Here is a 21,894-nt window from a genome sequence, read left to right as displayed (position 1 = left end):
CATCACGTCGTCATCTGTTGCTGCAGCCCGCATCTTCTCTGTGTCCTCGTAGCTGCGTAGCTTTGTTTTAAACTCTGCAAAAGATACGTTCTCAGCACGCTGTGTAATATAAACCGCAAATGGTTTGAAGGACTCAGGCAGCCCCTTCAGAACCATAACGTCACTTAACGTTTCTCCAACATTTCTCAAAGCTGTGATTGTGGTCTCAGCGCGGATCACATATTCAGTCACACTTTCACTGACTGACTTTTGAAGTGATGTCAGTTCTGTATAAAGGTTGATTATGCGTGGCTTTCCTTTACCTCGTTAATAGTCCCTTAAAATCTTCAGAGCTTCTCGGCTGTCATCTGCTACTTTTGTCATCAAAGCCTCGGCATTCTTGGCTGCATCCACTCGCAGCTCCTCTGCGTCTTCCGTGTCGGTGTCATTTAAAACAATGTTTTTCAGGCCCTGCAGACGATGGCGGCCCAAAAACTTCTTTTCCCATAGTTCGTAATTCTTTTCATCTCCATCAAATAGGAGCCGAGACCAGCGGCTTGTGTCTGCGATTCTTCTGCTCATGGTGCTAACAGCATCTAATCATCACACACGGTGGAAACACACTAAACTGTCTCTGGATTCCTCTGGGCCCATAACCTGTTGACAGAGTAGGGCTAAACAGTGGCACAGCATTGTGAACCCAAAAGTCAGAGAAAAAAGCACCGTATACAAGGAGAAATGAATTGGAGACGCTCTGCTGTTTCCCAGGTCACCTACACACAACTGAACTCAGCTGCAGGTGCGAGACTTTTATTAAACACGCCCACGATGGATATCAGACAGCTGCAGTCAATCAGTCCTCAATCAACTCAAACACTCAATAAACGTAACGTAACATTAAGTTTGCCCATCATAAACACAAAATAATAAATGAACATTTAATATTTGGGAGCACCGACTCAACATATGCACATATGGACATATGGATTGCAAGTCATGTGTGCATGTACCTTTGCCTTTTTCCTCTCCAAAATCCTTAAAGGCCAAGCCCTTCCAATTCTGCTCAGCGACTGAGCGGATGAGGAGGTTGTTGTCCTCAATTAGTTGTTGAGGGGGAACCCCGGCCTTCACAAGGTCATCGTCAGTAGGTCTGTTTGATGTCCATGCTGTCTCCTTGTCCAGTGTCTTCTGTATTCGGGCTGCTTGAGGGGGGTTGCCTTTCCTGTAAATCTGTAAATGTAATGAGCTGTACCATAGAGTACAAAAAGGTGAGTGAGTAGCATCGTAGCTATATATATATTTATATAGCAGAAAAGGTGTGCATGGAAAGAAAATGATGCAATACAGCTGCCTCCATTAACAAGACATGCACAATGCTTACACAGTATGTATTGACTCCACTGCCTAAGTTGGAGATCCCTCCACTTGTGGTAGTAAGGCCGGTAGTGTAGAAAACCAGCCTTTGTACATTGGTCTTTTAAAGGTGAGTCACCACTCAGTGTTACAGGGAAGGCCCTGCAATAAGCATCCCAGTCCTGCAGGGATGCGGGTGTGTGTAGACCAATTCGACAGCAGTTCAACACAACGAATGAAACAAAAACAGCTGCAATGTGTCCTCGTCTGTTTAATTGCTATGAGTCAAATCAAAGCCTTGAAAGATTCATAGAGCATGCTTTTGATGTAGTAATACTGATTACTCACTTTGACTTCAGCCGTTGTAAATCTGATGCAGTGTTGGACAATGGGACCCCACCTTCTCCAAGGAAGAACTTGCCCTGGTCCGTCTTGTCTCCATCTTGCTGTTAAAGGGAAAACGGCCTGATGTTGTTGAAGTAGCATTCCTAAAACTCCAGAGAAACAAAGAAAAAATAATGAACTTCTTTCCCTGTCAGTTGGTGCTCCAACAGCAGGATAACCTCACAGCAGTGTCTGAAAGATGTGACTGCAGTGTTGGGGATGTAATCGCCACTGATTAGTTTTTGGTGGATATAATCAACATCCCTCTGTACAGCAGTAAGGACATCCTTCTTTTGAGACCTGTTGCAAAAGTCACTGAGGTAACACAGTGTAGAAAAGCTGTATTAGTCACTACATCAGTGCAAGTCACAGTGCAGTGGTAATCAGATCAGCATACCTCTCAGTTGGCTGAACTGTCGGGCACATTTGAGGAGTGTTGGTGACTATGAATCCTCGACTCTGAAGGCGAAGGCATAGGCTGACACAAGACGCTGGATCTTTGCAATACTCCTCGAGCTCTGAGAAGTCCCAAACTCTGCCCTCTCTGGCAAATCAGTTCTGGGAGGCAATTGCTCTGGATGCTTCTTGCTCCCTCTCCTCTTGTGTGTTGGTTTTCATACACACCCTCTTCAGATGCGTTGGGCGGTGGCCTATGATGTTTTGTAACCCTAAATGTCCGACCGACACATCACTATTTCCTCTGCCTGTTCCACTGTTATAATAAATAGCGGCGCAACTTGGTGGGCGTTATCCTGCTAATTTTGTGTGAGCGTGTCAACAGGTTGAAATGCCTTAAATGTCTAATTTCTCATAAAAATGCATTAAGACACACAGAATATGCTTAAAATGTCGACTTTCTGAAGAGCTGACGGGGCCGCATCTTACCTTTCCATCTTCCAACTCCTTCTGGAAAGTTTTAGCCCACCCTACACAGCATTTTTCCCAATGCTGATACCGGAAATGGCACCCCTGTGCTCTTTTGCAACCCAAAATGTCCCCTGTGACACTTTGGGTTACAAAAGGTTTGATTTTAGGGGGGAAAATTGAGAAAGAGTGAAATCAGACGCTTAAAATGAAATACTTCCACTCGGCTGCTGACAGAAACTGCTAGACAGCATAGTTGTGTTAGACATGGTGTATTATTGTCATTATGATGATTATCATTATTATTAGGAGATCAATGTAATTAAAAAGTAAATATTAATAAAGTAATAACAATAACAGTAAAGGTTCAAAAACGAAGCACACACCAAGTAATGAAATAACATTGGAAATCAAAACAACAGAGAATAAAAAGATTTGACAGGTGAGGAAATAAAACAAACCTGAAAAAGGGTGGGTCTCTTTGTCTGTCACGGCACATACAGCTGGTTAATCTAGTGTGTTTTCCTGATTTCTATCATTCAGAAATCTCCAGAGGACTCGCTGAGTCTGTCCCAGCTGCCAAGCCTTATCATTTGTCTCCATCTACTGGTCAACAGTCCAAACTACAGCCTCAGTCTTTTGGCCGATCCTGCTTTTGCGACTGAGCATCTCTCTGTCAACAATAGTTTGATGAACAGTTTCCAATGAACAGTGAACATAAGCTATAAATCTAGATGCAATACCACTTCAGGCTTGCTGGGTCTAAGGACAGAGGATGTCACACTTTGTACAGACTGTAAAGCCCATTGGGGTGATGTAAATTGTGATTCTGGGTTATACAAATAACAATGACTTGTTTTTCTTTTTCTTCTCCTCCTTCTTTTATGTATTCAACGTCGTGTAAGTTGTGGACTCTTTGGTCTGGTCTCAGTGATCATAGGGACTCTCCAGATCGGCTCTATCCTGCACAGCTTCCTCCTGCCTGACCAAACAAGAGTAAACTCTGCTGGGCAGAGCCAATCTGGAGAGTGCCTATGATCACTGAGACATACAAGCCTCCACGCCACGTCAAGGCAGAGTCCATGTGGAGGTTTTGTTTTTTTTTTTTCTATTTTTTAATTTTGTTTGTTTTTGTTTTTTCTTTTGTTGGGGGGGGGGGGGGGGGGGGGGGGTGACACAGTGGGATGCCTCATTTAAAGTGAGATCAATATGTGGTACAAATAATACAGAATGTTACAGAATGGACTCTTTGGTTAAAGTGAAGGCCGGGCCTCGGCAAGTGGGAAACGAGAGAAAAGAGTAAACAGAAAAAGAGAAATTCTCATAAATACAAACTTCTTCTTCTTCAGAGATGGAGGGGACACTTTGCTCTGTCACCTGGGTGAAAAGGTCAAAGACGATGTGTGGGCGTGACCTCGGCCAAAAACCATCAGGCCAACGCACGCTCTCCCCGATTTCCACACGTCTCCTGTCTAGGCCGCACTGCCTGTTGTCTGGATCGGCTGCAGCAGGCGCTCTATAGTGCCATTCCAACAAAGAACACAGCTCCTCTCAGCAATGGTGCATCCTCCATGTACACCCTCTCTTCCATTATGCGGCACATAGTGTAAACGGCACTGTGGCCGAGGTGAGTCCCCAACACCTTCCTCATCAACTTCCAGCAGGATTCACAAAACTCCATGACGTTGACGGTTCGACAGAGTGTGATGATGAAGACAGTGAGAGAGTCTGAGGGCAGGCAGTTGGAACACACCACCGCATCCAGTACTTGTAGTGCCACCTCAATATCTGTTGAAGATGTTGTTCTATTTCACAGGAGACAGGGTTCGGGTTGCAGTGCAACGCAAGTGAGGTTGAATTTCTCTTTATATACAGTAAATTGGGTCTGCAGATTTAATCTCTCTTCTTAATTGGACAAACACTGACTCACACGTTTTGAGATCTTCGGTGGGCCTTCGGTGCATCACGTGCGCCATCTCATCACATATCGTTAGCCTCATAGCATAATTGCCTAAGTCATTTTTTGGCCAAATTGAGATATCTGCCTAACTTTACTCTCCTGACACTGCTGCTTCATCCTGCCTTATCGCCTATGTCCTCAGCCTATCAGAAAGCTTGTTACATTCCAAAATCACTATCTACTTAAGTCATCTCTTTGATTTGGGCATTTTTTTTTCATTGTTTTTTCTTCTTTCCCGAAAACCTTAAAATATGACTTAGGCAATTATGCTATGAGGCTAACGATATGCTGCAGCACGAAGCGACAGATCCCCTCAGTGGCCACAGGAGGGCAGACATGGGCCAGCCCATGTATCACAGTGATAGCACTTTGCACACCAATGACCCCCTGGATCAAGATTTCATTTGTGAATAACTCTGTCTGTCTGTCTGTCTGTCTGTCCATGTCAGTGTGATCCATTAGTCCTGTGCTTTTTGTCATTGCAGCATATTTGAATAGAGCAGCCTATGAAACACTAATGCTGGACAGAGCAGAGTAGGTGTTGGATACATTCTATATTTAACCGGCAGGTTAGGTCTGTCAGGTTGAACCTGACATGGTCTGCCATACTTTTTATTTGTGTTTTTTCTGTTAACTCGGACCCTCAGAAACAATAATTGGAGGGTCTGCTCTGCCGGAAGTATCACGGAAAAAAAATTGTGGCCATTTTAGTGTATGCACCCTTTATTTTTTATCGGAAAAATGTGAATAATGATTTTTTCTCCTCAAATCCTCAGTGGGTTGGGTAGGCTATCAATAAATGCATTCCAGATACACAGAACACATGTGCTGACAACATCCACTGAAAAAATAACTCTTAAAACACATTTCTACATGATTTTGCATCAATTTCATGCAAAAATGTGTCGGTTTTTCTTTCCGCTCTCTCTGTCAGCAGGCGGAGCTCGAGAGAGAGACGGGTCTGATCGCTCCAGGTGCGAGTTTATTAGACACACCTGCGCCTCATCGGCTCATCAACCGGCTTCTTAAGCCAGCTCCAGTTTGACCCCTGTGCCAGACTATTGTCTATTCTCTAGCCATACTAGTTCTGTACCTGTTGCTGTCTCTTGTCTGTCTCTCGAGCCTCCAGTGATTGTGATTTTTGCTGTCAGCCTCTAGTGAGTTTGCTCCTAGACACTTTTAGTTACCATCTCCTGAGTGAGTTTTTTGCCCTTGTGTTTTTGTTTTTTTTTCTAAGTTGGTACCTTTTCCCGCTGTGGTGTTTTTGAGTTTTCTTTTTTGAACTTCCCTGTTTACGTGATTTTGTGTTTTTCCAATAAACTCCCTTGTAACGACTCTGCATCTGGGTCCAGACTCTTCCTGTTCACACGTGACAAAATGTAGGCGTTTTTTCACTTTTTTCCAATATTTTCATCTTTACTTAACTGGCAATCAACTATTCCCCCAAGTTATGATATCAGTCAATGTGCCATTCTTCTCACCAAACATTATACTCATTCCACAGAAAAAATAACAAACCTCCTGTAACAAGGAAACAGGCAGACTTGCAGTGCAGGATCCTCCATGGAATCGTGGCAGTGAACTTCATCTCTGTGGTCAACGCTGCCGTAGAGGACACGTCCCCTCGGTGTTTCACTGCTTCTCAGAGTGCACTCGTCTTACGGCTCTGTTTGTGCTGCTGGAGGCCGTTTTTAGCGGATGTGGAGAAAGTTTTTGGGCAGCAGGTTTTTATCTTTGGTTTCAAGTACACTCGCCAACAAAAGAACAAATGTCAGTTACTGAACGTTGGTCGTTTCTCAATACCAAGTACGCCAAGTTCGGACTTACGAACTTGGCAGTTCGGACTTAGCAAGTTCGACCTGGGAGTTCAGTCTCTCCAGGACGGGAGGACGCAGGATGGTCATTCTGCAATAGGGACGGCAGCGTACTTGATGACGTCACCATCGCAGCTCATCTGCCGGTTATCTCCGAAAACTTTGGAGCAAATTTTAAACTACGCGCTATCGTGATGAATCGACCACAGATTTTAAGTTTTAACATCCACTTTCTCACATAAAATAATCTTAAAACCACACTCCGTACTACTAAAACAGTAGTATTTCGAAACTTGTAACTTTACAGTTGTGAGTCCTCTCCTCCGCGATCGTTGCTACGAAATGCATTCTGGGATATGTGGCTGCCCCAAGTCCACACAAGTCACCACCCGATGCATCCTCGATAAAATGGGAGGGGCAAGAACACATCCGGGTATTTGACTGTACTTGGCGAGATGCGGACTTTTTAATTGGAACAGTACTTGGGCTCAGACTGATGACGTTTCACAAGTACACAAGAACACAAGTACAGAGAAGAACGCATATTGAGAAAGGCCTGTCTTCGGACAGGCTAAGATGGCGGTATGTGTGAGTATATGACGAGGAAGGTAGAGGAAGCCTTGAATGTTGATGTGGTTCCTGTGTTTGTGAGAATGGTGAAGTCCAGACTGCTGAGTTCAGCTTTTACAGAGCTGCTCAGGACCTGGACAGTTTCCAGGTGGTGTGGGGTTATGGGGGGACAGAGGGACAAATCATCACGAATAAAGACTTTATCCAGAGAACAAAAAGATTAATAAACTTAATAAATCTCTCTCTCTCTCCCTCTCCCTCTCTCTCTCTCTCTCTCTCTCTCTCTCTCTCCTGCTGCTGCTTCCTGTCTGAACTTTACTTTCACTTCCTGCCTTCGGTGTGTCGCAGTTTGTTTTCTCCTCTGAAGCTCCAGCTGAAGGTAAAGTAACTCGTTTCAGGTGTTTTTTAGTCAAGCTGTCGTTAGCTTAGCTTCAGCACAAACGGCATTGATCTGCAGCTCCGTCCATCGTTTCTCCAAACTCTGAGTTTAATTGTGAACTCTGGACGAAGGAGCTGAAAGCAGCTCCATTAAAAACATCGGCCATGTTGTGTGGATGTTTGTGAGTGTAAACGCTGGAATAAGAGCAGAAGCAGAGCGAGTTGATCCTCAATAGTTGATGTGGAGACAGCAGGAAGGAGCATTCAGAGGGCTGTGAGGAGCTGAAACCTTTTATTTCTCAATTCAATCTGTAACTGTGTCATTAAATGAGCTGTCAGAGCTCTGAAGCTCTGACGAGTGTCACTTCTTTTTCTCACTTTGTGCTTCAATGTGATCAAGAATCAAATCAAAGATTCCTCTTTTCATATGACCTGAGAGGACTTGATTGAGACAGGCTTTTATTTTGAAAGGATCTCTCAGTGGGGGAAAGTAACTAGTTTACTCAAGTACTGTTATTAAGTACAGTCTGGAAGTACTTGTACTGTACTTGAATATTTCTGCTATTTTATATTTCTCCTGTGTAAATATTTGACTTTCTCCTTCACTTATCGATGATCGAGGATCATTCAGGCATAAAGAAACTTTCAGTCAAGTTGAATTTACTGAATATTCCACAAACTGAAGCTTCCTGTCAGATTCAGTCAGTGTGTGTCAGTGGATGTCAACGGTCGTCCAGGCATCAAGTGTGTGTTCACTTCACTGCAGCTTCATGGCGCCATCTAGTGGACTGATAGAAGTACAGCAGCTCGGCCTCACAGTGCTGTCTGACTGCATTCAGCTGACACTGATATGAAAGACGAGATAACAGCCAATCAGAGGAGGAGCAGCTGATATTTGGACAGGAGAAACCATGAAAGGATGATTTCAGCTGATGTGCACATGAATGATTTGTGTTTCCTCTCCAGATCAAAGTGTGTGTGAGCTGACGTGAGTTCAGCAGCATGAATCGGTGTGAGGACAGAGAGGAGGGAGTCCGTCCCTCTAAAACCAGTCTGTGTGGGGACGATGACGGCCAGACCGAAGCTCAGAGGTGAGACCAGGATCTCTGACTGTCCAGGACTCGTCTCCATGTCAGAGCACTCGAATCTCTCCACCATCATTATTCACACTCAAAGCTCTGTGTGTGTTGTGTTGAAGGCCAGAGCAGCAGGACCCACCAGACTCTGCTGGACCTGGACCTGGACCTGGACCTGGAGCTGGACCTGGACCCAGCTGTGTGTCCTTCAGGAGTGACCAGTCAATGGATGCCTTCTTTCATTTTAAACAGCAACATGTCTCTGACAGACAGTAAGTTGTTCTCAGTATTAAACTCGTGTTGGACAATTTGACCTGAAATGTCCATATGTCCTCCTCATGTTGTCCTCTGCTGATGTTTGTCTTCATTAAATCCAGTCTGACCAGTTGTCCTTCTAATGTTCATGTTGTCCTAGAATGATGATGAAGGTTAGAGCTAGATTGGTGTTAAAGGACATTTGTCCAGTCTGTCCCTAAACAGCACTGACATGTCCACATGTGGACACTGAAAGCTGAGGATAATATGAGGCTTCAGCACAAATCCAGTGGGGACCTTCCAAAGTCTCTTTACCATCAAACCTCCTCTTTGAATGTTGGACTAAAATGCTTCAGCGACCATCGTCTCTAAATAACAGTCAGGATATTTGTGCTGAGTCTCGTGATGCAAACGTTAGAAAACAGACCAACAGAGTCGGTGCTGATGGACTCCACAGTTTAGTTTGTTGTCTGTCAATCACAGTAAAATCTGCTCAGAAATCAGTCCGTTGAGTCCTGCTTTGGTCCAAGATTTGATGGACAAATGAAGGAATGATCCACAGACTGAAATCATTCAGCTTCATGTTTGATTGAACTTTGGTGTGTTGATCCTTTTCTTGTTGATAGCTGCTAGTTTCTCCAGCAGCTTCTGAGTCTGAAGAAGAAAAAGTGAATTTCCATCCCTGGTGGTCTTCCTCTGTGTCTGACAGGATCTATGGGAGATCAGCCTCGGATGGACCTGGACCTGAACCTGAATCTGGACCTGGACCTGAACCCAGCTGTGTGTCCTTGAAGAGTGAACGGTCGATGGGTCGCCTCATTAATTTTAAAGGAGATCGACCGTCTGCTGCAAAGAGGTAAACTGTTAATAACATTAAAATATTACAGATTCTCGTTTGAACTGATATTTATCCAGAGTTTTTTAAACCTGTTTATTTTCATCATCGTTCTTCTTTTCATTCGTTTATATCCTCACATGTAGAAGCTGCCCAGTATAACCAGTCTTCAACTCTTGACTTCAGTTGAACATTTCCTCCACACACACCTTCTGACTGATGACTGCATGAGTATAAAACAGTGACCTGATTGAGGCTAACAGATGCTAACGAAGGCTAACCCTGATTCCACTGAGTTCCTCCATCAAATCAACATGTTGTGGTTTTCAGTCATGTGACAACACAAACACAAACATGTCAGTGATAACAGCTGGACTGAGATCAGCTGCTGTCAAACACAGAATGAAGCAACACAGAGAGTCTGAGGAAACACACAGTCTGTTTGTGATTGATGCTGCTGATGGATTCACAAAGTCAAGAACGACACTGACGGCGGCATCATGGCGCCTCACATCAGGCTGGAGTTGTGCCTCTGTGAAGACGTCTGATGCAGAGAAGGGTGTTATGGGTAAGTAAAGGCTGCAGGAGCTCAGAGAGGAGACAAAGCTCAAATATGTGTTGTGTGTCCAACAAGTGGACAAGAACAAATACATGTTGTCCAAGAAAAAAAGAAAGAGCCAGAACAACTTCTATGAGCAACAGCTGCACCTGTTTCCTTCATGTAGTCCAGAGAAGAACGTTCCAGCTTTCATTTGAAACACAGCTGGATGTGAAATCACCCTCAGCTTTGCTTTGATCCAGTATTCTCTGATTCTCTCTTTGCTTTTCTCATGTTTCACTAACTTTATTGTGACTCACTGCCAATTTGTGTTGGACAGGTAGCATCCAGTTAGCTTGTGTGAGCTGTGTGATGCTGTCCACAGTATTATAGGGGTCAATGAGAACTGGAGGGACTCAACCAGACAAGCTGGTGAACCAACACAGTAAAGTGAAAGCTACACAGAAATGCAGACTGGACTGTTGATTCACGGTGGGATCAGCAGTACGAGCAACACTTTCATGTCAGTGGAAACCATCTGATTCAATGTTGGAATCAACACTTTAGATCAAAGGACCTTCAGCTGGTGTTTGTCTCTGTGTGGACGGACATGATGTGAGCTAATTCTTCATGATTCCTCCACAGAGTCCACCAGGAGAGCTCAGAGGTTCCCAGTGCTCAGTCTGCCCAGCAGCATCAAACTTACCTGGACTCCATGTTTATGGTCTGTACATGTACAACAGCTGCTTTCACAACTGTTCTGTTCACAATAATCTCCACGCTGCACTTTTTAGACCAGTGGACCGTCAGTCTGTCCAACATGGATCTGATGTTTGCTTCCATGATTTCAGTTTGTGTCATTCATTTAATCTTCTGTTCCAGCTGCTGGAGGAGAACATTGTCTCTTTTGTGAGGAACGAGCTGAAGAAGATCAAGACGGTTCTGAGTCCAGATGACCCAGAATGCTTAGAGAGTCAGGGGGAGGATGAGGATGATGATGCAGAGGAGAGGAGGAGCAGCAGAGAGGCATTTCTGAAGATCACACAGCACTTCCTGAGGAGAATGAAGGAGGAGGAGCTGGCTGAGCGTCTGCAGAGCAGTAAGAGGATTTCTCTAAAGGTTTAACTGCTGGATCAGTGGAACATTCACTGATGTCTCAACAGATGGACCAAAATATGTTCAGACAAGGACATTAAAATCTCATCTGAACTTTATCAATCACATTGATTTATTTGTTGTGTCTTCATTCAGAACTTTTTGCTCCAGTTTGTCGGCGTAAACTTAAATCTAACCTGAAGGAGAAGTTCCAGTGTGTGTTTGAGGGGATCGCTAAAGCAGGAAAGCGGACCCTTCTGAATCAGATCTACACAGAGCTCTTCATCACAGAGGGAGGGACTGGACAGGTCAATGATGAACATGAGGTCAGACAGATTGAAACAGCATCCAGGAAACCACACGGACCAGAAACCACAATCAGACAAGAAGACATCTTTAAACCCTCACCTGGACGAGATGAACCAATCAGAACAGTGATGACAAAGGGAGTGGCTGGCATTGGGAAGACGGTCTTAACACAGAATTTGACTCTGGACTGGGCTGAAGACAAAACCCACCAGGACATACAGTTCATGTTTCCGTTCACTTTCAGAGAGCTGAATGTACTGAGAGAGAAAAAGTTCAGCTTGGTGGAACTTGTTCATCATTTCTTTCCTGAAACCAAAGAAGCAGGAATCTGCAGGTTTGAAGAGTTCAGGGTTTTGTTCATCTTTGACGGTCTGGATGAGTGTCGACTTCCTCTGGACTTCCACAACAATGAGATCCTGACTGATGCTACAGAGTCCACCTCAGTGGATGTGCTGCTGACAAACCTCATCAGGAGGAACCTGCTTCCCTCTGCTCGCCTCTGGATAACCACACGACCTGCAGCAGCCAATCAGATCCCTCCTGAGTGTGTTGACATGGTGACAGAGGTCAGAGGGTTCACTGATGAACAGAAGGAGGAGTACTTCAGGAAGAGGTTCAGAGACAAGGAGCAGGCCAACAGAATCATCTCCCACATCAAGACATCACGAAGCCTCCACATCATGTGCCACATCCCGATCTTCTGCTGGATCACTGCTACAGTTCTGGAGGATGTGATGAAGACCAGAGAGGAAGGAGATATGCCCAAGAACCTGACTGAGATGTACATCCACTTCCTGGTGGTTCAGTCCAAAGTGAAGAACGTGAAGTATGATGGAGGAGCTGAGTCAGATTCTCAGTGGAGTCCAAGGAGCAAGGAGATGATTGAGTCTCTGGGAAAACTGGCTTTTGAGCAGCTGCAGAAAGGAAACCTGATCTTCTACGAATCAGACCTGACAGAGTGTGGCATCGATATCAGAGCAGCCTCAGTGTACTCAGGAGTGTTCACACAGATCTTCAAAGAGGAGAGAGGACTGTACCAGGACAAGGTGTTCTGCTTCGTCCATTTGAGTGTTCAGGAGTTTCTGGCTGCTCTTCATGTCCATCTGAAATTCAGCAGCTCTGGAGTCAATCTGCTGTCAGATGAACAAACAACCTACCACCATGAACGTGCAGGGTCTAAACTTGTTGTCCAGTTGACACAATTCTTCAGAGACAGAGAACATGAACTAACACATCTCCACCAGAGTGCAGTGGACAAGGCCTTACAGAGTCCAAATGGACACCTGGACTTGTTCCTCCGATTCCTCCTGGGTCTTTCCATGCAGACCAATCAGACTCTCCTACGAGGCCTGCTGACACAGACAGGAAGTGGCTCAAAAACCAGTCAGGTAACAGTCAAGTACATCAAGAAGAAGATTGAAGAGACACCTTCTGCAGAGAAAAGCATCAATCTGTTCCACTGTCTGAATGAACTGAATGATCGTTCTCTGGTGGATCAGATCCAACAGTCCTTGAGTTCAGGAAGTCTCTCCACAGATGAACTGTCTCCTGCTCAGTGGTCAGCTCTGGTCTTCATCTTACTGTCATCAGAAAAAGATCTGGACGTGTTTGACCTGAAGAAATTCTCTGCTTCAGATGAAGCGCTTCTGAAGCTGCTGCCAGTGGTCAAAGCCTCCAAGAAAGCTCTGTAAGTACAGAGATAGTGAAGTTTATTCATCAATAAATACTCTGATATCTAACTTACTGTTTGCTTCCTTCCTGTGTCTCATCAGACTGAGTGGCTGTAACCTCTCAGGGAGAAGCTGTGAAGTTCTGTCCTCAGTCCTCAGATCCCAGTCCTCCAGTCTGAGAGAGCTGGACCTGAGTAACAACAACCTGCAGGATTCAGGAGTGAAGCTGCTGTCTGCTGGACTGGAGAGTCCACACTGTGCACTGGAAACTCTCAGGTCAGATCAAGTTCCTGTTTGTATTGACAAGCATAGAGACTGTATCACATGTAGCTCTGGAGGATGAACTACGATGTAAGTTTGACAAAACAGCTTTCGTTGTTCACTGAGGTTTCCTTCATCAACCTCTGTGCAGATTCCAAAATAAGAGATGTTTGGTTCATCGACACTGTTCCTGCAAATAAGACAAGAGAGACATGCTGACAGAAAGCTACGAGCCGATGATAAATGCCAATAGACTCATCAGTTGTTCTATTAGCTGCAGTATCAGCAGTGTCAAATGAAACTGACAGTAAATCAGGACCAAACATAAAACCAGAATCCAAAGTGGTCTCTAGATTCTGTACCTTCATCATTCTTTTAGTGTGTTGAAGATCTGCTGAGTCAGATTTAAAGTGTTAATATGACCTGAAGCAAACAGAGACAAAATGATTGATTACCAGCTAAATGCAAGAAGGTTCCTGTGTCTGAAAACAACATGAAGCATCAGGTTTGTTCTGCTGTGGTCACACAGCTTTGAACGTCTGGATCAGCAGGTCTGCAGACAGAACGTATTCCCTCAGCTGAGAGTCTGGATCCTCATAGAGAAAACCATCAGGAGAAGAATTAAAGTTCAGTCTGAAACTGTGAACAGAACCTCATCTGGAGCAGGTCAGGTGTGGGCAGGGTTTGTTTTGACCAGAGAGAGAGGACTCATCAGGGAAGATGGCGACTGCAGGGTCCATCCAATGGCTGGACAGGCTGCTGTTGGCAGGTGCTGGTCCAGTCTCAGAGCTGGGTCTGGGTCCAGCTCGCCAGAGAATGAAGCAAAGTGGTGCTTGATGTGTGTGGCCATCAGGAGGGATTGTGACAGCCTCAACCACAGACACAACCAGAGCTCCACAGAACACAGCCTCTATGGCTGACTCAAACTGTTCCTCTGAATATATCACACAACTCTGAGCTTTCAGTCAGTGGAACAGCAGCACAGCTGTGTTCTCACAGACATGAGGACAATGAATGGACGCCTGTGTGGACTGAGAGACGCTCAGTGAATTGTTTCCTACCAGCTCAGTGAACTTGTAGCCGAAACTTCAGTGTCACTCACAAAGATAGGAAATTTGTGTTTCATTCTCTCAGACTCTGAAACTTCACTGCTGAAAATATGTGAAGTATATTCAGATTATCTGTTTGCACAAAACCTTTTCAAACATGGAAAATATTTCTACAGCTAAACTTTCATTTGTGAGATTTTTTAAATCAAACTCACACATTCAGATTCGTGCATACTATTTTTTCACATGCACACAAAAGACGATGTTCAACTGAAGGCTGTGAAATTATTTCTGAACATCATTTCACAAAAACTCAAAATATCAATGAGCCTAATTTTCTCCCAGATTCAATTTTTTTATATCATGTGATGTTGGTTTCTGGATGTCTGTTTGTTCCTGATTCAGTGATGATTTATTGTCACATCTACAACATGTTTATGATGGAACAGCAAAGAATTGAACACACACTGAGAAGAGACTCAACATTTTAAAATAAATGTTCTTTATCTGCTTCTTCTTCAGACTGAGTGTCTGTAACCTCTCAGAGAGAAGCTGTGAAGTTCTGTCCTCAGTCCTCAGATCCCAGTCCTCCAGTCTGAGAGAGCTGGACCTCAGTAACAACGACCTGTGGGATTCAGTGAAGCTGCTGTCTGCTGGACTGGAGAGTCCACACTGTGCACTGGAAACTCTCAGGTCAGATCAAGTTCCTGTTTGTATTGACAAGCATAGAGACTGTATCATGTGTAGCTCTGGAGGATGAACTCCAATGTAAGTTTGACAAAACAGCTTTCTTTGTTCACTGAGGTTTCCTTCATCAGCCTCTGTGCAGATTCCAAAAGAAGAGATGTTTGGTTCATCAGATTCAATTTTTTTATATCATGTGATGTTGGTTTCTGGATGTCTGTTTGTTCCTGATTCAGTGATGATTTATTGTCCCATCTACAACATGTTTATGATGGAACAGCAAAGATTTGCACACATGCTGAGAAGACACTCAACATTTGAAAATAATAAATTAAATAAAAATAATAAATTTAAAATAAATGTTCTTTTTCTTCTTCTTCTTCAGACTGAGTGTCTGTAACCTCTCAGAGAGAAGCTGTGAAGTTCTGTCCTCAGTCCTCAGATCCCAGTCCTCCAGTCTGAGAGAGCTGGACCTGAGTGACAACAACCTGCAGGATTCAGGAGTGAAGCTGCTGTCTGCTGGACTGGAGAGTCCACACTGTGCACTGGAAACTCTCAGGTCAGATCAAGTTACTGCTTGTTGTGAAAACGTTGACGTCCACAGAAGTCCACACATTTGACACATAGATATATTGATTTGCAGATTTTTTTTCTCTCAATGTTCTTTCATTAATGAAGTCTGGCTGAGATGGAAATCCTCATTTCTGTGTTGTTGTCATGTGACTTTGATTAGTGGACGTCACTTTATTCCTGATTCAGTCATGATTAATTACCACAAAGGTGTCGCTGAGGACCTTCAGGAAGTGAAGTGTCGAGTGTGAAGTCGTTGACCTCAAACACAGAAACCGTTGAGAATTATAATGTGTTGTAAATCCTCCCACGTGATGCTGCTCAGCCTATCAGATCTCTATGTTTTGAGAGCAATGATTTGACGGACACAGCAGGACCCTCAGATGATCTTCCATGCGTGTTGTTCTGTGTGTTTTCAGGCTGTCAGGCTGTCTGATCACAGAGGAAGGCTGTGCTTCTCTGGCCTCAGCTCTGAGATCCAACCCCTCCCATCTGAGAGAGCTGGACCTGAGCTACAATCATCCAGGAGACTCAGGAGTGAAGCTGCTGTCTGCTGGACTGGATGATCCTCACTGCAGGCTGGACACTCTCAGGTATGAAGAGGCTGCTGCAGCCACAGTCAGTCAGTGTGAAAGAGGAGGAAGAGCTGGAAACATGTTGTCTGTCTTTTTGGTTGATGGTGGATGTGAGTGAGACATGAACAATCACACATGTAGGAAACCTTTGTCCTTTGATCATAACATAAACACTGGTTGAACATGAAAAGGACATATTTGTGTTGGAGGTCTCAAGGAGAACATCTCCAGGAACAAACATGATAATGACCTGTTGGTCATAATTGATGCAGTTTGGACAGATCTCAGCATGGAAAAAGAACTGTCTGTCAGTTTTTACAAATGTCCTTTTTGTCCTCAAAAGACATAAAAACAAGCTTCCAATAAGTCCAAAGCAGTTCTTTTTAGTTCAAACTGCTGGAACCTGACAACCACAGGACAGAGCAGGACTTTTGAGATGCTACATTCAAGTGTTTTTCTCAAAATGTTGGACTGTTCCTTCATCAGTGGAGAACCATTGGACTGAACATGGTCTTCACAGCAAACATGGCTTTTAAATATTTCCATGTACAGACATCAAGTGGCTCTTCTTGTTCTGGTGAACTTCAGAAAGTTTGACATGAAAAGGATTCCACACAACAGAGTCATGATGACTTGTCTCAGATATTGAATTTATTGACAGTATTCACACCCAATCTAATCAATGATTAAAGCTCTGTTGGTTTGTTGAGTGAAGATAAAGTCAGACTGATTATTGATCATCACAGGTGGGAGAACGAGAGAGCGATCAATGAGTGAAGCAGCTTAGAATAGAAGTCAGCAACAGATTGAAATGAGGAAATGAGCTGATGAAGGCAGATTTAATGATGAGAGAGAATCAGTGTCGCTGTCAGTGTCTGAGCAGAGCTGAAGAGGTTTAGGGGCAGCAGGGAGAAGCAGGCCGGATCAACATGTTGTGTTTGTGTGTATGAGAGTGATGTAGCGTCCATCTTTGCATGCTGAAAGAGGAGGCGCTGCTCTGACCCCCCTCCTCCTTTCAGGGTGGAGCCTGCTGGAGTCCGATGGTTGAGACCAGGTCTGAGGAAGTGTAAGTGTGTCTTTAATTTGACTGATGAAAACAAAGCAGAACACATTCAGCCATCTTCAAACTGTGAGATCACTCATTCACATCTCTGATGTCATCATCGAACTGTCCATCAATCAGCAGATGATGGATCAATAACTGCAGCTGTTTTCTTCTTCTTCTCTCCATCAGATTCCTGTGAACTCAAACTGGACACAAACACAGTGAACAGAAACATCAAACTGTCTGACAACAACAGGACGATGACGTATGTGAAGGAGGATCAGTCATATCCTGATCATCCAGACAGGTTTGACTGGTGTCCTCAGCTGCTGTGTGGAACTGGTCTGACTGGTCGCTGTTACTGGGAGTTCGAGAATAGAGGAAGAGTTGATGTATCAGTGAGTTACAGAAGAATCAGAAGGAAAGGAAACAGTGATGAGTGTGTGTTTGGAGAGAATGATCAGTCCTGGAGTCTATTCTGCTCTGATGGTCGTTACTCTGTCCGTCACAAGAAGAGAACACTGTCCATCTCCTCCTCCTCCTCCTCCTCCTCCTCTGTCTCTCACAGAGTAGGAGTGTATGTGGACTGTCCTGCTGGCACTCTGTCCTTCTACAGAGTCTCCTCTGACTCACTGATCCACCTCCACACCTTCAACACCACATTCACTGAACCTCTTTATCCTGGCTTTGGGTTCTGGTTCTGGTCTGGTTCCTCAGTGTCTCTGTGTCCTCTGTAGGAGGGAGAGTCTCCTCCTGTTAGAGAAACACTGCTGAACAGATCAGTTGAGTCTGTGCAGGATCTCAGTCACATCAGTCTTTCAGGTAATTGGAATAAATTGATCAATGAACTTTGTTGAAAATGATTGAAAAGATTCCTCATTTACTTTGTGAACTTCTTCCACTTCCAGTCCTTTAAAGATGGAAGCTGTGATCATTAAACTGTGGAAACACTGTTGACTTGAACCTTCAGCTGTGATTTCAATTCTGGATCTTGTTCCAATCAAAGCTGAATGTTGCTGTGAGTGTTTGTTGTGTCTCTCAGATCAGGACTAGAGGTCAACTGCTGACCGGACTCAACTGAAAGATACGAGAAACGCCAAAAGTAAGCCAAAAAATAAATAAATAAATAGACAATAACATTACACAGCAAAAAATACACATGCACACACGTAATATAAATGCGCACATAAACGGTAAGTAGTTTTTCCCTCTCCATCCTATAAATATTCTCTACAGTCTCCAGCCATTTATTTACTTTGGGGGCTTCCAACTTTTTCCAGATTCTTGTTATTTGTTTGAGTGCTGTAATTCTCAGAGTCCAAAATAAATATTCTTCATCCTTTCGAAGGCCATTCAAACCTATTCCCAACCATAAAGTGTGTTTCTTAAATTGGCCCAATTTCCCAAACATCTGTTCTATTATGTGTATGACTTCTGACCAATACATTTCTATTTTTTTACATGTAAAGAATATGTGAGTGTGGTCCGCTTTGTCTTCCCCGCATTCCCTCCAGCAGCTAGAATTATTCTGTGTATATTTACTGAACATCACTGGTGTTCTAAAATACTGTATATTTATCTTCCAAGCATATTCTTGGCAGAAGGCGATTTTATGTTTGAGAAATGATCTTTAAGACTCTGATTTCACTCGTCATCTGATACAGATGTTTTTATCCTTAATGTTATTTCTGTCTTCGGTTCTGTAATCCTGAAATATTTGATACATTTGTCCAGTTATATTTTTCAAATTATGCTTTTGATTGGCCTTTATCATATGTCTCAGAATGGGATGGAGATCTCCAAGAGATGTAATTTGGACTTTTTCCTTCAAATAGTTTCTCACTTGCAAATATCTGTAAAAGTGATTCTTGTTTAAACCATATCTATTTACTGTATTTTCAAAAGAATCCGTTGCTTCTTCCTTGTACATTTGATAGAATCTTGTGAGGCCCTTACTCTCCCATTTTTTAAAAACATCATCAATACTATTTGGAATAAAATCTGGATCCCAGGCTATCTCTCTTAAACAAGTGATTTCCTGTTCCTTAACTTTGGTTATTTTACATATTCTTCTCCAGATTTTAAATGTGTTATGTACGGAATTACTTTGTGTTTTAATCTTTTTTTTCCGAAACTGAGAAAATCCAAGTACTGAGTGATTCAGCCAAATTAAACTCAATGAGTTTCCATTTGGGACTCATCTCATTATTCATCCATATTAAAATTGGTTTCACCTGTGCTGAGTAATAGTAATTAATTACATTTGGTAATGCAAGTCCCCCTCTTTCTTTTCTTTCTTTCTTTTTTTTTTTTTTTGTTGCAAAATTTTAAGTTTCACTTTTGGCTTCTTTTCATCCCATAAAAATTTTCTAAGCAGCCCATCCCAAACATTAAAACTTGTGGGTGGTATGTATGTAGGCAGATTCTGAAATAGAAACAAAAAGCATGGCAAAACATTCATTTTAATGATATTTATCTTTTCAGATAATGTGAGAGGTAAGATTTTCCACCTATTCAGATCTTGCTTTACTAAATTCTCCAGATTCTCAAAATTACAATGATATATTAGGTCTAAATTATTGGGTATGATAACGCCTAGATATCTCACTTTATTCTGGTCCCATTTAAAGTCAAACTGTTTTTTTTTGTTTTTTAAAGTTTCTCTCCAAATGGGTACCAATTTCCATAGCTTCAGTTTTATTTAAATTTAACTTATAACCAGACAGTATTCCATAGTTTCCAACTTCATCCAGTAACGCAGGCAATGAATTATGTATATCTGTGAGGTACACCATAATATCATCCGCGTACATTGCTAATTTCTGTTCATCTTCCTTAATTTTGAGACCCTTTGTCTTCTCACTTGCCCGAATCCTCTCCGCTAATGGTTCTATGTATAAAGCAAATAGTTGTGGGGATAATGGGTCTCCCTGTCTTGTTCCTCTTTTTAAATTAAAAGTCTTAGAAAGGATCCCATTCACTCTGACTCTTGCTTTTGGTTCTTTATACATATTCTTCATCAAATCAATAAAAGTTTGGTGGAAGCCAAACGTCTGGCACACTCCAAATAAAAAGGGCCATGACACCCGATCAAAGGCCTTTTCAGCGTCTAGCGTCAATGTTAGCATTTGTTGTTTTTATTGTATAGTCAATTACATTAAGAGTACGCCGAACATTGTCACTTAAAAGACGGTCTTTGACAAATCCTGTTTGGTCTAAATGAATAATTTTAGGTAGTATGTATGAAAGTCTATTTGCTGTAATTGATGTGAAAAGCTTTTGATCTACATTTAGGAGGGACACGGGTCTATAAGATGAACAGTGTTTTAAATCTTTTCCTTCTTTAGGTATTACAGTAATAATTGCTGAATTCCATGAGACTGGCCAGTTTCCTGTTTGTAGAATTTCATTAAAAACTCTGCGTAGAATGGGAGAAAATAAGTACCTGAATTCCTGATAGAATTCACAAGTGAAAGCGTCACTCCCAGGACTTTTTCCAGTGTTGCTTTTCTGAATTACCATTAGAATTTCTTTTTCTCCTGTTGACTGTTCTAAATCATCATTCAGTTTATCCGTCACTGTTGGGAGGTTTAAGAGTTCCAAGTACTTTTTCATTTCCTGCTTGTCTACTTCTGCTTCTTCTGGGGTATAGAGGTTTTGATAGTAATCCCTAAAACATGAAGCTATTTCCAACTTGCCCCTCTTACTTATGAAGTTTTTATTTATAATGGCGGTTACTGCAGTTTTTTTTCTCTCCGTTTCTTTAATTTAGTTGCTAATATCTTCAGTGCTTTTGGACTGTTATCATAGCATGTTTGGCTACAATTAATTGTGTTTGTATATCTTTATTCATCCATTTTTCATGCTCTTCTTGTAATTTCTTTATTTTCCAACACCCTCTTTTCATTTTCTTTTTGCCTCTTTTTCCAGCAAGAATATGCTATTATCTCTCCTCTTAATGTTGCTTTAGCAGCTTCCCATTATATTTTAGATGTTACTCCCCCATTATCATTTATCTCCAAATAGGACTTCATACTATTTTTTATTTTTTCCTTAAAACGTTCGTCCCCAATTGAGGAGTTATTTAACCTCCATACCGTTTCTCCTCGTTCCCTCTTCAAATTTAATTCCATTAAAACTGGTGCATGGTCAGCTATAGTTATAGGTAATATTTTGTATTTTGTGACATTTGAAATTTCATCTTTGAACATAAAAAAATAATCTAATCTAGAATAAACCTTATGTGCATCAGAGTAAAAGGTGAAGGCCTTTTCCTGTGGATGTAAACAACGCCAGCCGTCTAATAGCCCCAACTCTAATTGAGCTTTTCTCATTAAACTTGCTGCTTGTTGTGATTTATGTTTTATTCTACTTTGAGTGTCAACCTTCTGGTTCATCACCAGGTTGAAATCTCCCCCCATTGAAGTTATTCCCTTCGCTTCAGTCATTAGCAGATCTAGAATCCTTTTCAGGAGGTCAACTTCTTTTCCAGGTGGATCAGCATTATGTGTTGTTCTTCTATTTCCCCCATTACAAATACATACCTTCCTTCCTTATCTCTGACACATTTTTCTTTTTTAAACATGAGATTATCTTTAATGAGAACTGCTACTCCTCGTTTAGCTGTTGT

At 42.6% G+C, this 21,894-nt stretch overlaps 2 protein-coding genes across 2 annotated transcripts in view; one reads left to right on the top strand and one right to left on the bottom strand.

The window, feature by feature from the left end:
• LOC143316078 (NLR family CARD domain-containing protein 3-like) overlaps positions 1 to 21,894 on the bottom strand; it is a 236,246-nt gene that overhangs the window by 173,793 nt on the left and 40,559 nt on the right. The gene's annotated exons all lie outside the window — the stretch shown is intronic.
• LOC143316074 (NLR family CARD domain-containing protein 3-like) lies at positions 6,867 to 20,500 on the top strand. The gene is made up of 14 exons (XM_076723789.1): positions 6,867 to 6,936; positions 7,273 to 7,303; positions 8,269 to 8,393; positions 8,501 to 8,650; positions 9,343 to 9,489; positions 9,615 to 10,730; positions 10,889 to 11,105; positions 11,258 to 13,097; positions 13,183 to 13,356; positions 14,913 to 15,083; positions 15,460 to 15,633; positions 16,064 to 16,237; positions 17,239 to 17,285; positions 17,454 to 20,500. Exons 6-14 carry the CDS (start codon positions 10,722 to 10,724, stop codon positions 17,999 to 18,001), a joined length of 3,354 nt encoding a protein of 1,117 aa, XP_076579904.1. The 5' UTR covers positions 6,867 to 6,936; positions 7,273 to 7,303; positions 8,269 to 8,393; positions 8,501 to 8,650; positions 9,343 to 9,489; positions 9,615 to 10,721; the 3' UTR covers positions 18,002 to 20,500.

Source organism: Chaetodon auriga, chromosome 23 (assembly GCF_051107435.1).
Source record: "Chaetodon auriga isolate fChaAug3 chromosome 23, fChaAug3.hap1, whole genome shotgun sequence".
NCBI lineage: Eukaryota > Metazoa > Chordata > Actinopteri > Chaetodontiformes > Chaetodontidae > Chaetodon > Chaetodon auriga.
Note: the sequence above shows the minus strand (reverse complement) of the source record. Positions and strands in the feature narration are given on the sequence as shown.